The following is an 18,146-nucleotide window of genomic DNA, read 5'->3' on the forward strand; positions in this document are numbered from 1 at the left end:
ATAAAACCTTGACAAGGCCTTTCCTGTAAAATCCCATAAATTAACAAATATCAGCACTGACTACAAATAATTGAAAAAAGAAAAAGTAACACAAAAAATCCAACTTTAATCGCATTTGCAAAAACAAGACCAGATGGTTGCAGTAGTGTTCCATAAAATAAGGTTATGATCATAAGGTCCACTAGAGGGCGCTAATCTCCCTGCATTTATAATCCACATTTCATAAGAATGAAACATGGATTTCTTGTCAAATCGTGGAATTATACCCTTTTCACTACTGTTGCACCTGGTTGTGGATTTTTAGATGGTGTCAGAATAAATTGAGGAAGGGTCTCTGAAAATGTGAATTCTTAATCAGAAAACATACAGTACATATTTAAAAAGCTGCAGTCTCATATAAACACAATGATTGGTGTTTAATAAGTAAACTTGGCTTACCTTTTTCATCATTAGTGTGTACAAAGAGAGAGGGATTTTGAACTAATAAACCATAAGTTAAACATATAATAAATTGTCAAACTTAAATTCCTGATACTGGTTTGTAGTTGCCTTCCACAGGGAAGCACTGAATTTGGTCTTGAACTCAAAGTATATGATACAAACTTTTTAAAACTGCTTAAAATAATATATTATACATAGTTTTAATTTTTTAAACGATCCTTTAAAAGTTGCTTGAAGGGACAACTAGCAGTGATACTGGTTTAGTAATAAAATAACAAATTACCCTTGTGTTTGACAGTCCTGAACTCAAGGCTCAGTTTATCATTTTAAAAGTTATAAGATACTCAGGGTAGGCTCCATCATCACAAAAAATAACAAATATAAAAGGCCTTTTTTCACTGTCGACAGCACAGTCACAGAGATCAGAGTTTGGATCATTGGCGTTGACCGGGGTTGGCTCCTTTAAATTTTCAATTCCCTGGCAAAGCTTCCCTGTGATTACCCTGGCTCTGTAAATGTATTTGTGCCCCTTTTCATCTGGGTTGGAGTACGAATTGTGACAAGAGTAGTACGCCTCCTTGGCAAAGTAAGTTCCTTGCCCAAATCTGGTAGCTGGAAAAAAAAAAAAGGGAATTTATAGTAATTGCATCAACACTCATTAATAACCGTAGTGTTTCCTTTCCTGAGGAAAGACACACACAACCAGGAGACGAGTCCCAGAAAAACACTGGTCTTTCCAAATTAGCCAATGCAAAGCACAATGAAAACACTATCAGACAGACCCATATGATGATCATGGAGGGAAGACCAGGCTTTGGCAGCAGAAGGATTCAGGGTGATGGTGTAGAGCAACATAATTAAACTGGAAACACATCCAGAATCTTCATAAAGTAAAGTAAAGATGCCCCAATTTTTATGTTGGTTGCTTCAAATTGTTATTAGGTCTTAAAATAGAGGCAATTTTCTCCCCTTTTCTAAATATCAAACCAGTATTTTGTTAAAGAATATAGAACCGCAGTACGAGGCGCACCGTTTCTTCCACAGAAGCTTCTGTTAAAGCCTGTTTTGTTTATTCTCTGACAGATGTCTTTGGTGGTCCCATGGTAAAGAATGCGCTCGTTGGTTGCTTTTGGATACTTCCTGTCCAGTGTCTGCTTTTTCACAGCATAGCTCTGCCATTGTTTCAGGTGCTGGATCCTCTCAATCTAGAGATTCAACAAGAAACTGCATCAGAAATCTGTTAGTACTGTTACTTTACATGCTTTCAGTCTCTCTCCATACATGACACTATAAATTAAATAAGAAATCAACCAATCACTGTATGGAGTCGTCGGCATCTGGACATCCTGAATGCCACAGCTTACAATATCCATGTATATAGGAAGTAATGCATACAAAGTCAAGAAATTTTATTGTATTTGTTTGGTAGTTCCTTACCTGTACTACCTCAACATTATTTTTATTGCTTGAGGAATTGCATGATTTTACAAACTCATTTGAAATTTTCAGGAATTCCTCAGAGTTTGGTGCAAGCACAATTATTTCAAAATCTTTATTCTTCATGTCAGTCCACGATTCTGGTTGCTCAATAATGGCTGAAAAATCAGGAATATTGTTACTGTGGCAATAAAAATATGCAGAAAGTAATCCAGTTAAAATTTTCTATTGTATGCATATCCTAATAATGATACAATATTTCTCCATTTCCTCTTATTAACAACAACTTTATAAACTTTTTACTTTTAACACAATGTTACCAACCATGCATGCCTGTGTTTGGAAGCAATGATGATTTGCAGGATGATGTAGATAAGGGAACAAGCCAACATTGCACATGAGCTAGGGATTAAATGAAGAGTGTGCTCACCTCTTGATAGTATAGTGGCGCATAGACAAATAGGAGATAGGAATTGGTATTAATAGTCTGCACTCTTTGTATTACTAGATGAAAAATGTAAACTATAAACATCACTAAGTGAACCAATGCTTTGCTCAGAACAGACATACCTGTCTCTGAATCAGTCAGAGGCATTCTTTTGATTTTGATCACGTTTCCTTTCTGATCAGCTTGCTGCATCTTCCCCATGTCGACTGTGTAAGACTTCCCATTGTGACTGTACACATAAGTCTTCTCCTTTTTGTGGTAGGCCACCTCCAGCTCATAATTTATTCTAGAGCCAAATGCCTTAGGCTTGCCATGGATAAACATCTCCCACTGGACTATTTTCTTCATCCTCTTTATTTCCTGCTTCCTGCCGTCCCTTTCCTTAGCATTCTGAATGAACTTGTTGATCATCAGGGCAGCGGTCAGGACGTCATCCCGTTTCCCTGATACTGTTATTTTCCTCTGTCCTATTTCCAGTTGGATTTGGTGCTTCTCACACAACTGTGCCATCTGCTGCCTTTCTGCATCGGGCAAATGGCCGATGTGTTCCGAGTCGATGTCACTGCTGGAGCACTCTTCAGCGATCAAGCCATTGATGCATTCCTTCACCTTGGAGATGCCATCTTTAGATGTGCTGTACACTTCCACTGTACCAACTGGATATTTCACTGCCTTCACTGTCAAGGAAATTCATGGTTAAGCTCGTTTTAATATAAGCAATTCTCAGATATTTAATTCTGTTGTCTGTATTGACATGCTGTGGGGATTTGGGTTTTAACACTGATTCGAGAGGATTCTTAACCAGATCTTCAAAGCTGATTAGATAAGGCATAGGCCATAAACTGTGTAACTCTTTGAAGCTTGCCTTCCAAATGCTATCTGATTGTCTGGCCTTCTAAGGTGTCATAAAACTTACCAAGCAAGCTAGAGTGATGAAGCAGTTGTACCATTGTTGTGTTAAAATGCTTTAAGAATCATTTTTAATTACATAACTTGTAGACACAAGTTTAGTAGTTATTTTAAGTAACTTTCCCAATAAACCTGAAGGGTTTATTGTGTTTTAAATGAATATTATAAACAAATAACTATTTTTAAATATTATCCTTTGATTGTATTATGATGTGTATTATATGCTTGTAATCGAGATTTTGTATAGAGAATGAAACTGAAACTCATTTGCTTCTCTAATGAATGTAACTAAAGTTATACTGAACCGGTTTAATTGATAAATATAAAATCCTTTGATAACGAAATAGGCAGATACATTCCATTTCTAACACACCCTTTTTGTTTGACATGAAACTGTCTATCAAATTCTGTGAACCAATAGAAGGACCGATAAGGATTTGTTTACAGTACAAGGTTTTATTTAAACTCAAAACAAGGATTTCTGCTCCTTTCTCTCTGGACTCTCTGGGCTCTCTCTGGATTCTTGCTGGATATCTTCAAAACATCTCATTGCTCTCAAGTCATCAAACTCTGAAGTTCTTCAACAAAGACACAATGATGTAATCTTCAAAGCTGTCCCAGAGAACATAGGCTCCCTCCGGGAACGATGAAAGCTTTTGCCTGCAGCCTTCAAAGAGATACTGCACTGCACTGCTGCCCAACTAACTTCTATAGGAGGACGACCGTGTTAAGATGACTTTGTTTTAAACATTGTACCAACAAAACAAGTGTCAAACTTATATTGTGTGTTTAGACGTAACTGAACTGAAGCCATGATATTGATATCGTCACAATACGTAATGTGCGTCTATCACACTAGATGCAGAACATTGTACATGCGTACTTAGCCAAGTGGAAGCTGGCGCATGTATATGTAATGTGTGACTCAACCAAACAATGCATGACGAACTATTAAGACTGCTTCACTAATGCAGAACTCTATGACCAGAGAGCACATCAAGGATTAATTATGAACATTTAACAATGCATTACTTTTCCTTGAATGTTTTATTTTGTTTCTGCTTTAAACATGCGTTAACTATGAAGCCTTCATGAAGCCTTCCTTTGAGAATATGAATAAATGTAATAATAATTTGGATTTTTAGGTTTCGTTGTGTCTTATAACAAATACACATTTATGATTGATATGAAATACTTAAACATACATAATATTAATTGTTAATCTCTTTTCATCATGAATCTAGGGATAATTAAACCAGAATCGCCAGCTCTTATTGAGGTATTGTGTTTATTATGGTTAATATTTAATATGATTACATTATGAGCTATAATGGGTATTTTCTTTAATGGTAATTGGAGACAACACAGTTGTGACATGAACCCTAGATATACAGGTAGTGGACAAAATAATGGAAACACCAATCTAAAGTCACTTAATAGGGCATTAGGCCCTACCTATGTGGAAGCCCTTGCTTTCAATATACTTCGTGTCCCTCATTTACCCAGGTGTTTCCATTGTTTTGTCCACTACCTGTACAACATAAACATGCACGACATCACTGTCAGGCCTGTGCTTGAAATGATTACTTGGCTTCGACTGGAAACAGTTTTAACTGGTGCTGTAAAGAAAGCCCACAGACTTAGTATTACTGATAATGTTTCCGACATTTTTGTGGTACATTTTAGGGCTCGTGAAATGTACTGCGTTAAAAGCACTGGTAGTGAAGTCCACTCTTTTGCCATAGAGACTGGTTATATCTCAAGTTAGCCCCGGAGGGACGACCCTCACAGGGAAAAGGTAGCAGGTTAGCAGGTTTACCCATACTGCCTGCAAAGGAGCCAACTGAGCCACATTGTGTGGTGTTTCGTGGTGTGGCTAACATATTAACTCACTGCATTATGTACAAACTATCGTTATGTTACCCAGGAATAAAGCATGCAAAGCATTAACAATAATATACATTGTTTATATGTTTAAATGTAGTATATTTATAACTGTATTGTTGTATCTGGGGACACCCTGTCTGGTGTATGTGTACACTGATTTCTAATGAAATCAGAATGCTTGTCAAGTTTCTTACCTTGTGGAATGGCACGGGGCGTCACCTTTTTAAACTTCGCCAGACTCTTTTCAAATTCAAGCATCATGTTCTGCTGGAATATGACAATGCGGACAGCACTAAGAGAAGGTTTCGCGTGGTCGCTTACATGACTGCTGACAGCACTGACCATGGCAGTGGCTACTTCAGACGCACTTAAATTACCAGCTCCTAAAAAAAATAAAAAGTAAACTGATTTGATAGAAAAAAGACTTTTTAGTTAGTTTCTCAATCTAAATTATATTCGTAAATTGTAATGTATATATATATATATATATATATATCAAATGTCAGTAGACAATATGTCACCTGTGCCTAGTGCTGGGAATGAGACAGATTTGATATTCAGATTTTCACATGCTTTCAAAACTTTACGCATAGACTGTGTAATAGCTGGCACTGTCGTTTGTCCAACCATGTGTATGATGTGTTTCACATGCAGATTTCCTGGTTTGGTGATTGCAAGGCCATCACTTTGCTGGACTCCTGTTAAAAAACAGACATGGTTATTGGTTATTATTGGTTTAATAATTTCTAATACTTGCATTTTTTTAAAAATGTTTTGCCTGATAACGGTCTACAATTATTAAAATGGACTTAAAGAAGTTAGTGTTAAAAGATAATTAATGTCTCCTTACCAAGAGATGTACATTCATCCACGACCAACTGGCCTGCAGCTTTCAGAATAGCTCCAGATACTCCTGTGTGTCATAACAAAGAGCAGCTTAAGACCGTGTCACTCATTTCAAGGGTTAATGTTTGCTCACATGCTTTGGTTTGTTCCATTACAGCTGTGTATAATGGTATTTAAAACAGGATTCATTTATAGATTATATATATACCTATATATATATATATATATATATATATATTACTCTGGTCCCATCGCAGTCGGATATGTGACGGATTATTGTAATTGTATTTCCTGTAAACCATCTTCTTTGTGTGCCATTAGTTTGAGCTGATTTTACTATATTCAATTCATTGCTTCTAATTGCTCTGGACTCTAATACAGTGCTATGTGACAGTCGTACTGTATATATTGCATTACATTTTTTTCAGAAACACTTACCAGATGTTAAGTTGAGAGTCGTGGTGGTGCTGCTTACAATTGCATCCGTTCTTTCCTGGGTGATGTCACCACATACAGCTTGAACTTTTATGGATCCAATTTTTATTTCAATATTTTTCACCAATGGGAACAGATCTTTAAAACCAACACATACATTAAGTATATTTTATAATACAAATGGTTTCATATACACTTTAATAAAAGTAAATCAACTACATGGCAATACGGGCCATCATAAAATCTTTACCATGCTTTAACAATGCATTTGAACTTGTTATTTTTTGTCTGTAAAGTACATAAAACTCTAGGAAGGAACCCCACGCCAAAGTTTTGTTGGGATGATATTCTGCATAACGTATTAATTATGTATATGATTATACGTTTCTTTACTTCTATGTTAAAGTTTTCATATGTGTATACATTTTTATATTTTCATATTTGGATACAGCTTAAAGCACACGTAACTAGCTAAGTAAGACATTGCAGTTTTTCTGTCTCTCTCTGCAAAAACTAGACATATGTAGCTTTTTGTATCTTGGCGTCTGGGCAAACAGCCAAAGTTAGCAGGTCAAATAATGATATATATAGATATATATATATAGATATATATACTATATATATATAATATATATATATATATATTTGTCAGCGAAAACTGCAAATAACTAACTAGTCTGAATCAGTTTTAATTGCAATAAAATTGAAAAAAATTGGGTTTAGGTTAAAGTACTTTGTAAAATGCTTAAAGGTGATGCACTATAGAATGTTCTATAGATTTGGAAAAGCCCCCCCTTACCAGGAGGTGTGTGATAGCAAGGTGGATCCGTACTGACTGGAACAGAGTAAAGGAAATGCTAATATATTCATAGTATTTAATGTAATGTTTCTGTTTTAATCGTCAGTCAATTCTTGGGTTTGACTTCACGGGCGTCTGTGTGACAATACAAGCATTAACAAAGGGCCACACTGTTAGACCTGTGTGTGTTTCTTTGGTTGTATCCAATGATTATATGATTGTATTAACAACATTTCTTTTATGCATATAAAACATTTTTGAACGAAACTATCTGTCGATTTTATTTCCCTATTACGGTTATACACTTGACAAGTCAGATTATAGCTCAAATAATGTGCTTCAAAGAACATGACAGCACACAAACTAAATGGCATTAAAGCAGCAGTGTAACAACACTTTTCCATTACCTTCACATTCACACTCAGACTTGGAGTAAGAGTCATCATCGCTATCAGTAGACTCATCCTGGCAGAAGAAAACAGTTAGCATTAGGCAGTAAATGACGAGTAATCAAAAGTCAAGCCAGCCTCATAACGTTCAGCTGATATTCTTACTTGAGCTTCAAGGGTCCACTGCTTCAGCCCGTCCGTAAACTCATCAAAGATTTTGTCTTGAACCACAACAATGTAAATTAGCTTGAGGACTGAAGCTCTCTGTAGAGATAAATGATTCTTAAATCCTTGCAGCATTGACTCAATGACACCATTGGGACTTAGTCTTCCTGCACCTAAACAGGAAAGAAAAAGTGTTCACACACAATTCTGTAATCTCCCAAGCCACTTCACTTCACAAGCCCTGCATTGTGTTTCACTAGAGGTTTACCAATTCTGCCCTGGAACCACCTAAAACACTTTCCTATCACATTAGCAATTAAACAGGAGAAAAAATAAAATAAAAAACTGATCTGGACTGAAACTGTACCTCTATACCGGTAATGCATTCCACTGCACTGTTACCTGTGCCTATGGCAGGAAAGGAAACGGTTGTGATCTGCTTCTTCTCGCACTCCTGAAGGGCCTTTTCCACCTGAGATTCTATTCCCAGCAGGGTTTTTGGTCCTACCATGTGTAGAATAAAGTCACAGCTCAGTGATCCTCCACTTGTCACCACAAGCCCGTCAGCTGGCTGTGAGCCTGAACAGCAATCAAAAGACACAGAGTCACTCTTACAGAACAAAAATAAGCAATTTCAACAGTGGATTTAGAACAAATACTTCACAATGACTTATGGTAACATATCGGTATTATAAAGTATGAATTACAGTGTGTACTGGTTCATACCATTATATATTAGTAAGAGTTGGGATTCTGTTGTATAGTCAAATATTGCCTATATGCACAATGTACAGTAAATAGCAACTTTCACACCACCTATTGGAAATGGCTGTTATATTGTTGGCATTGGTATACTTCTAACTTACCAAGTGCTTTGCACTCGTCTTTAACTGAACTTCCAGCTGCTTTCAATATAGCTCCTGATACACCTGCAATACAAACATAACTCATCAATTCCTGACATCACATTGTTTAAAAAATAAATAAAAAATCATACAACAGAGGGAGGAAAAGAAAACACTTACCACTGTTTAAATTCAAAGAGGTATTTGCAGAGTTAACAATCCCTTTAACAGTTTCAGTAGTAATATCACCTTTCTTAATGGTTACTGTGACATTGCAGATTTTTACTTGAGAGGGTGACGGCATGCTTTGAACAAGAACTTGTCCTAAAAGAAAGGGGGGGGGGGGGGGGGGGGGGGGAGAGGAATACAGCCAGTCACAAATAACTTCTGTTATTCTCACAAAACAACACATTGACCAAATAAGGGTTTACTTATAAAAAGTGTATATTCACAACAAGATCAATCAGTTGTTTGCATTAAAAATTTTAAAAACAAGTAATGAAGGGACAATACCTTGATTTGTGAAAGACAGTACAGAAGGCACAGTTTGGGGCCCAAAAGCAGATGCTTGACTGGTTGCCTATAAAAAAGAAATAGTTTACTACATTTCTGCGGATCACAGCTGCCGGTAATTCGTTCCATTTAGATAGCTGCTGTCTTTTGTTTGCATTTCAACCATACAGATAAACGCATCGACGATTTCAAGTTTTCTGGGTTACCAGTATGTGAACAAACGACATCACCTTCTAAAAAAACATATATTTTCAAAGTAAATTAAAACAAAAAGATATCTACTTTTATGTTTCCACTCGACTGCAGATTTCTTTCAGCAAAATAATCTTTGAAAGAGTCGTAGACCTTCTGCTCAAAAGCAACCATGAAAATAGATTGAAGGCTGGTGGAAGTTGTTTTTGAAAAATAGTTCTCAAATCCCTTCAAAATTGAAACAATTGAATCTTTGTGTCCAATAGCACCTCTTCCTGTAAAAACAAACAAAAAACACCAAAATAAATAAATAGAAAGAACATTTCCATGCTTATGACAAAAACTTTTGAGATCACTTAATTAAAAAGAGGACAAACCCCTATATCAATCTCAGTCATGATTTGATATTTTCATTTTTAGAAATTTGAAAACAGTTTGCGTGAACTCTATGGAATTCAAGAAGCTGCCCTGCCAAAACTTTGAAAAAACATACAAGAATTATAAAATAGATACACGATAGGAAACTTAACATGGTGCAATTATACAAGCAGTGACTGAAGGGGTATAGTGGACATTTTTGTACATATTGGGGTCTATTCCTTGAACTGAAACAGTAACACTGTTGTGACCACTTTACAGACATACTGTATGGGTAATCATATACCAACTATACTGGTAACATATGTTAATTAATTAGTTTATTCTTTGAGAACAATAAATTGTTTGGAAGACCATAGTAACTTTAAAATGGTGACAATCTTAATGTTTTTCCAAACCTGTGCTGTGGAGACTGGTCTTTGCTGGTGAGGGACAGCAACGCATTCACTTAGACTAGAGTAATAATATTGATCCAATCATGGTCTACCAACAGTAAAAAAGACACTAATGCTAAATAAGATCCATTTAGATGTATTTATTTTGAGTATATAGCTGGGTACACTTTGGACATTGAATCAGTACTTCATGCCTAGCACAAATTTGGGGAACATGATATGTACTGATTTATTTTAAAAGGGTTAGAGCAGGGGTCTCTAACCCTGGTCCTGGAGAGCCCCTGTCCTGTAGGTTTTATAAGTGTCTTTACATTATCAGTGGCTAAAGATCTGGAACACCTGTTAATATCGACTAATTAAGCCAATAATTGGTGCAATTAAGTAATTGAGAACTCGGCTGAAACGAAAACCGGCAGCCACAGTAGCTCTCCAGGACCAGGAGTGGACTCCCCTGGATTACAGTCTTATTACCTGTCCCTATAGCTGGGAATGCTACGCTGGTCACTTTCTTATTATCACACTCCTGCAGAACCTTTTCCACAGACACTATGATGCCTGCTGCAGTGGTTGGTCCCACCATTTGGATAATGTGCTTGCAATTGAGGTTGCCTCCTCCTGTACACACCACTCCGTCACTTGGTTGAGCGCCTAAGCCAAAGAGAAATAACGTTTCTATTTCTTCAAATCTAGCACCCATATGAAGTTTGTTTTTGCATTTAATGCACGATTGGTATTAAAAATGATATCTTCCTGTATTTTAAATAGGATTACCTAATTTCGTGCATTCGTCAACAACAGAACTCCCTGCAGCTCTCAATATTGCTCCAGAGACACCTGCAAAAAGAGAAGATCACACGATTACATGAAATCCTCAGTTGTGGTCAGATCCAGTTCAGGTTATGAGTAAACAGCTTTGTGAATCCCCCAGTCACCCATGATCACAAAAGAAGACTTTGCCTGAGTGTTACTCACCAGAATCCAGATTCAGATTGTTGTTCGTTGAATTCACTATCGCATCCACAGTCTCCTTGGAGATATCTCCTTTTTTCAGTGTTACTGTTACCCCAGATACATTAACAGTTGGCGCTGCTCGGGCTGGGAGTGTGACAAATAACAAAACACCCATTAAAATTGGAAGATGGAGGTTTTATACTCCTCCTGAGAGAAACACAGCTGCCCATGCATAGTTTCATCAACACTGGACAGCTGATAGGACAGACATCCAGCACCACAAGTGTTATTACAGTGAATATGTCCACATTAACAGGGGGTGATTGTAGCCACAATGTACAATTCTTTATTACCTTTTAGCATAACGGAAGTTAGTGTAGCATGAGCTGTGGAAGCTACAGGTACTGGAGGAGCTGCTGTAGGTGACAGTGCAGGTAGAGTAGCAGCTGCTTTCCGTGTTGCATTAGTTTGTCCCGGCTTAGAAGCCTAAATATATTAAACAGACAGTATTTTCATTATGCAACACTCTACATTTTACATCGAAAGGTACATCATTAACAAATATAATAAAAAACATACATATTGTTGCTGCTGTTAAATTGTTTATCAGGCAAATGGGTATGGTTATAATTACCAAGTCTTTTATTGCGGCATTCAATTGTTGGATAATCTTGCCATCAGGTTCAATCACATAGATGTCTTTGAGATTCTGCAGGCTGCTCTGTTTGCTCTGACAGTACTCCAGGATTGCCTTCATTATGACTTGGGCACTTTCACTGACTGGGAACCCAAAGCTTCCACAGCCGAGAGCTGGCAGCGCAATGGAAGCACATTGATTCTCCTCTGCAGTCTGTAAGCATCGATGGACTGACGAGCTCAGGTACATATTTTCCATGGGAACCCCTCTTACTGTGTAGTTACACTTTCCCCATACAGGAGTCACAGCTACAAGCAATACTTTAACAGGGAGCTTTCCTTTGCAGGTCAGTATCACCTCCCCAGCTCCTACTGCTTGCCTGTCTTTTAATATCGTCTCACAGTCGTTCCTTATTTCATCCCCTCCAACACCAAGAACTTCCTGAGCAATAGAGTTATCAAAGGTTAAGTCACCGTTTAATGGGCATACTAAAGCATCCACATTTCTCTTTGTTATGTGGCCTTGGGTAATGTATAAATGAAAAGCATCACATAATTTGTGAGTGTAGGACTGAGTGGCCAGAACAGGTAAAGCGGTGGGTGTGTCTTGCTGAATCGTTAGCCATAACATGCATCCAAACTCTTTTGCCCTGGCCTTGAGGGTATCTTGATGTTTCTCAAGCACCTTGGATTCCCCAGCTTTGTTGTACGAGCACTTTTCAAAAACAATCAAAGCTATCTGCTTTTCCACAGCAGCCACTGCACTTTTAATGCTGTCCGCAACTGCACTGACCTTTAAGCCAGGGGAAGCCTGTGTCCGCATCGGCAGTATGGTGACATCCATGGCTTTGATCTCAGGTACCTTGGACATCTTCATGCCGCTTTCTACGAAGTCTACCCAATGCACATCTTTGAGGTGGATAACCTCAGTGACAAGTCTTTTGTTTTCAAGATAGCCTTTCAGCTTCCTCGTAACATCTGCCACAACACTGGAGAAGCCGGCTAACGTTATCTTTGTGTCAGTCTGTGTGATGCTGATACCACGGCCACTGCTGCTGGAATCCACCTCCTCTTTGAGCTCACTGAAAAAACTATTCCATTCATCGTTTTTGGTGGCTTTCACCTGATCAGGGGTGAGACTGATGACTTCATCCTTTAGGAGTTCTTTGATTTTATCTTCTGCTTTCTTGGCGTCATTTTGGACAGCCACGATCTCTAAGAATTTGTGGTTGAGTATGGCAGCTCTAATGCCATTCTGCAAAAAATGACCCAGCTTAAACTCTTCCAGATCCAGTGACTTTAAAAACTCTGCTGTACATGCTGGCAGGTTTAGTGCTTGAGTAATCAGTGTTGACCTAGCCTCTTTGACAACTTTTTCTGCTTTGTCCACTTTATCCTTGCGTCCTTTCAAGTATAATGCCAAGGCTCCATCATCACTTGAACTTCCAACGTCCTCAAGCTTGTCGTAGACTAAATTCCACAGCAAATGTAGTTCTTCCCTGTTTTTTACAATAACCTTCCTTTCTATCGTGTTTCTTATCTCTAACAGCTCTTCCATTGCTTTCTTCACACGGCGCTCTACTTTATCTCGGACACTGATAACTTGGTCCTTCTCTCCAACCAAAACAAGCATGCTGGCGGAAGCTTCAAAGGATACTTTTAAATCAGTGTCACTTAATTCCAGGCACTCATCTGCTATTTTATCCCATACCTCCTTTTCTATTGTAAGATTGTGTACTTTAAATTGATCAAGAAATGAATGAAACACCTGCCTGGCATTACTTTCCCAGCTTGAAGCTAGTCGATACAACGACAGCGAGTCACTGTCAAAAGTGTGTTCCAGCACAGCTTGATGAGGTTGTATCTCTCCTTCATTGTGAATGTGAACCTTACAATCAACACCCCTTAAAACTGTCTCAAGCTCATCTTTGTATTTCTTTGTGCAATTGATGTAATTGAGAAGCAGCGGGTTCACAGGGAAAACTGTCTTACTAGGAAGGTTTGGAGGGGGGCAGGTTTCTCCAGTCAGAGCCTTTTGGAAACGCCTATAATACAGACGAGCGGTCAGCTGTTCTCCATATAGCATGTGCCGTTCTTTAGCAACTCGCTGTGCAGCTGTTAATACAAGCAAAAGCACATATTACACAAGATGTATTAACAGTTTTTAAAAGATGAATTAGGTAGTACACAGATGCACTAAAAAGAAAAAAAAAACATTTCAGCAGTTAAACCGAGACTTACAACAGGTCTTAGCTATCTTTCTCATAAACTAGCATTTTCCCTAGATGCTTAGCTTTAAGCCAGTAAGATTTCTGCCCACTTTTCCAGAAAGCAGAAATCCCCCAAAAAAACCCCAATAAACTGAAGTGCATTGTAAAGTTTACCGAGACAATCCCGAAATGTTACAATGACACCTCCGGTCCCCGTTTCAACAGTCACTGATGTTACTGTTCCCCCTTTGCTTCTTTTGAAATTTGAAAAATACAGATTCAAGGTGTCGTCTTCCATGATCTTGCTGGTTTTCCCTTGAACCAGGACAGAGTCAGTGAGCTCCAGACGTGATGCTGCAATCTCCTTGTTTTGCAGCTTTTTTTTAGAACATTTCTGCAAAAACGATTTCACATCTGAAAAAAAACCAAAACACTAAATGTAAAAGCAATCAGTACTACAGGTGTAGGTATGTCCTTCTACGACATTCCCCAAACAAATACAGAATTGGGACTGCATATAGAAAGTCGATGTGTTGCTCCTTCTGTTATAGCTTAATAAACATTCAAACTCTTGTTTTGTGATAATGCACATCTGAATCACATTTAACATTTATTCCTAGCATTCACATCTCTGAAGCACGGAGTTACACTACCATATTAGGACATCTTATAAAATGTTGTTAAAACATCCTATACAGCATAAATAGAAGAAGCATTTCCTCACCGATATCCTGCTTAAAGGTAACCACTATTTTCAGTCCTTCACTGTCCAGCACCTCCCAGGAGTGCTCAGCTCCCTTGCTGCAGCTCCGGATGTACACAGAAATGAAGCTCAGCTTGGTGTCCTCACTGAAGCCAGTCAAAATGAACCTTCTTGGGTCGCACTTCTCTTCCTCTGCCTTTTCATCGTACAATTCAACATAGATGGGAAAGCCGTCCACAGTGTGCTCTTTTACATGCAGCGCTTCTTCTAGCTCTGGGAACACGCAGAACATGTAAACATCAGCAAAATGAAGGTCCGTTTGCATGAAAGATTACACAAATTGTAAAATGACCAGTGCAGTCTGTCCTGTTTTCACAGTAGTAGTTGTCCTAACTTCAGGTACAATGCACAGTAAATGGATGGTAATGCACAGTAAACAGAGAGTATACACATATGTCGATGTATTAAAAAATGTGATTGTCTGAAATGATCTGTGAGATATAAATATATTATAGTAGTGAAATTAAAATATGATAGGTAGGAGACAAATGTGAACTGCTGTTACCTGGAATAAACACCAGATGTCACTAAAGCAAGCTATAAAGAGCTAAGGGCCCCATTCACTAGAAGTCTGTTTAACTGATAAAACACAATTGGATGTTCATGAAAATGTTGGTTCCAGTTATTAATATCAATTTCTTTTTTCAAAATAAAGAAAAAGCATGACCTAAAACTATAACCTGAATTACACAACACTTTTAGAACATACCAATACAAAAAGGGGATTGCCAATGGCACCCTTTGTCAACAGTACAGTTAAGATTATGTTATCTTGAGATCTTGCACATTGGTCAACATTTTCCACGGTATGACAGTTTCTGGTAACTGTTACATTTTGATTGTAATTTAAAAGGTTAAGAAAAGCATGAGATACAATGTAGCAGATATAACAATCGCGCTCACTAGCAGAATGCACTCACCACTTATGTTTGGACACTTCAGAATCCACCTGTTCTCTTCCTTTTTGGTAATTTCAATATCTTCAGAGTATTGCTCAAAGTATAATCTGAGGTATTCTTCATCAACAGGGCCGTTGCTGCTGAGTAACACTGAGTAATCTGGGGAGACAAGGGCCCTTCACTTATATCTAACAGTCCACGTTCTAAACAATACGACTGTTCAGTGAGGCTGTAGACAATCGAAGGATACATGAGTGAAATTACCACACCCCAAACCAACCAATACCAATACCCCAAACCAACAAAATGTGACTTAGGGCTGGGGTTTTCACTTCCATTTAAGAGGTATGCGTGCAAAAAAATAAATAAAAAAAGGAAAACCTGAAACAGGTGTAACTACAAAAGGGTGATTTTACCCTAATGTCTTACTTTACAAAAATAAATAAAGTCTTATCTTTATACCACAGTGGAAATGCCTTAGATTCGAAATTCATATCAAGCTAGTAAACATTGTAAAGCTCCTTTCTGTGAATGAACTAGGGGATTGCTAGATAGACTAAAGCTAGTTAATCTTACCTCCTTTATGGGCCGGTGTCTCTACCTCTACCTCTTCACAAACGGTCTATGAAACAGAAAAGCACATCCACAGCTTGGTGTCTAGTACATATTCCTTGTATTAAATTCAAAACAGAAATAATACAGTAGTGTAAAATACAATGTGTCATTATAGGCAACAACCCCCAGCTCTAGAATATGAATTGGTCCATTATAACAGTTCATGTCTGTTCTGCATGATATCCATGAAACTGTATTAGACTGTTGTTGGCTTTTTTCCATATTCTTCCTGCATATCAGACTGTATTTTATTAATAGCAAAATTTGTGTAATAACCCGAGATCCAAGATGCAAGAGTATAACTTGAATCACAGTGTCTTTATTAGAACAATCTCTGTTGAAACCTACACATTAGTGTTCTCTAACTAAGGACTTCCTCGACCCCATGGTATCCTAGGTAGAGGTTAAGTATGTAGGGCGCTACTGACCTCTGAAATGCATTATATACATAGCATTCACATTACTACAATTTGCATCCTTATTTTGTTAAGACACAGAAGGGATGTGAACAATGCCGTGTAACACATTACCTTTGCAGGCCAGCTTGCTGCAGCGTTTCCTAACTGAACACTGTTTTCCAGTCTAACATGCTGGGCTATTGGTTTCACTTCATTCTGTGCATCTTCAAACGGTCTAACCTGGAGCTTCACAACGCCCAGTTGCTTAAAATCAACTTCGTGGATTCCTTTGGCCAACACTTTGTGTTTAGCTGAGAAAAAAATAAATAAGGTAGGCAGGCTACTGTATCATTTGTTGTATGAAGACAATAATTACAAACCAGTCAGTTATAGCATTATACTTCTGGCATCCACTGAAATCTATTATTTATAACCTACTTATATAACCTTGAGTATAATACGTTAATCTTAACAAGACTACTTTTACAGGAACTCCAAATATAGTATAGGTTTCAAAACGAAACAAAAATATATACTGTACTGGTACGTACTTTAAAGACAGTAGTTAAAAGTCTCCCCCAAATTGAAAAATAAATTTACTTTGAATACAGTAAATAACAACATTTGGAACGTTTAAATATTAAACACTCTACGTTTTAAATGTAAAGTGTACGTGATGTAAAGTAGAACTACAATACAGTCTGCAGGTGTGAAAAATGAACTCTTACCTTCTTCATCCTTATATAAAAGAAGTGCTTTTCGTTTGTCTTCGGGGTGATCCCTAATTTCTAAAACTTCTCCTCCAGATCTCCTCTTGTTTTGAAAATATAAAGCCAACTTAAGTTTTATAGAGTCAAAGGTGTCAGGAAGATTTTCCACAACCAACAAGGAAGCATTATCAGCCATGTATTCCCTATTACGTTTTAAAGGTAACTCGATTTTTTAAAAAACATCCACATAAATAATAAACAAAGTAATTAATATTTTGGATAAAAGTTACGAGTACCTACTGACATTCGTTAGAGTACTCTGATACAATAAACAAGACATACAAAATGAACCGAGTTGAAGCAGAGAATATCGAAACTAAACAAGCACCCTTAGACACTCCTATACACCATGACGCAATTAGATTGTTAATTGTTCTGCATATTGGGACTTTTTTTTGTTGTTTTTGTAATGTTAAAGCATAATGAATAAATAATTTTTAGACTGTTCGATTCCCAAATAATGTTTATTCTGTAGTGAATTGTGCATTACATCCTGAGGTTATGATACCGTTACTTGGTGTATACATAAAATGTTTTCCAGTTTTCTTGTAACTTTGCAATCATTTTACCAACATTTGAACTAAAGTAAAATAAATAAATAAATAAAACTTAACAAATAAAATAGGAACGTGAATAATTTCTTTGCAGGGTTTTTAATTTTTTTTTTTTTTTTTTTTAAATGTAACCAGATTTATTGGGGTTTTTTACTTGTAAATACTCAGATATGTTAACCATATCACTCAGGGGTTCATTCAGTCGATTTATACTCCGAGGGCAGAACATACTGTCTGTTTATTGACCACTAGCGCAGAAGCAGAGTATAGA

General features: G+C 37.4%; 1 protein-coding gene across 1 annotated transcript; it reads right to left on the bottom strand.

Annotated features, from left to right (window-relative positions):
* Window positions 1-86: 86 nt before the first annotated feature.
* Window positions 87-17,876, bottom strand: parp14rs3 (poly(ADP-ribose) polymerase family member 14-related sequence 3). The gene is made up of 26 exons (XM_041264311.1): window positions 17,280-17,876; window positions 16,684-16,862; window positions 16,115-16,160; window positions 15,560-15,697; window positions 14,601-14,852; window positions 14,051-14,290; window positions 11,665-13,781; window positions 11,384-11,516; window positions 11,052-11,174; window positions 10,851-10,913; window positions 10,551-10,727; window positions 9,397-9,581; window positions 9,115-9,181; window positions 8,782-8,925; window positions 8,623-8,685; window positions 8,159-8,335; window positions 7,757-7,929; window positions 7,610-7,667; window positions 6,407-6,541; window positions 5,973-6,035; window positions 5,644-5,820; window positions 5,317-5,505; window positions 2,449-3,003; window positions 1,879-2,036; window positions 1,472-1,646; window positions 87-1,053 (listed from the first exon to the last, which is right to left on the bottom strand). Exons 1-26 carry the CDS (start codon window positions 17,455-17,457, stop codon window positions 755-757), a joined length of 6,264 nt encoding a protein of 2,087 aa, XP_041120245.1. The 5' UTR covers window positions 17,458-17,876; the 3' UTR covers window positions 87-754.
* Window positions 17,877-18,146: the final 270 nt, after the last annotated feature.

The sequence above is a fragment of the Polyodon spathula genome, chromosome 11, assembly GCF_017654505.1.
Source record: "Polyodon spathula isolate WHYD16114869_AA chromosome 11, ASM1765450v1, whole genome shotgun sequence".
Taxonomy (NCBI): Eukaryota; Metazoa; Chordata; class Actinopteri; order Acipenseriformes; family Polyodontidae; genus Polyodon; species Polyodon spathula.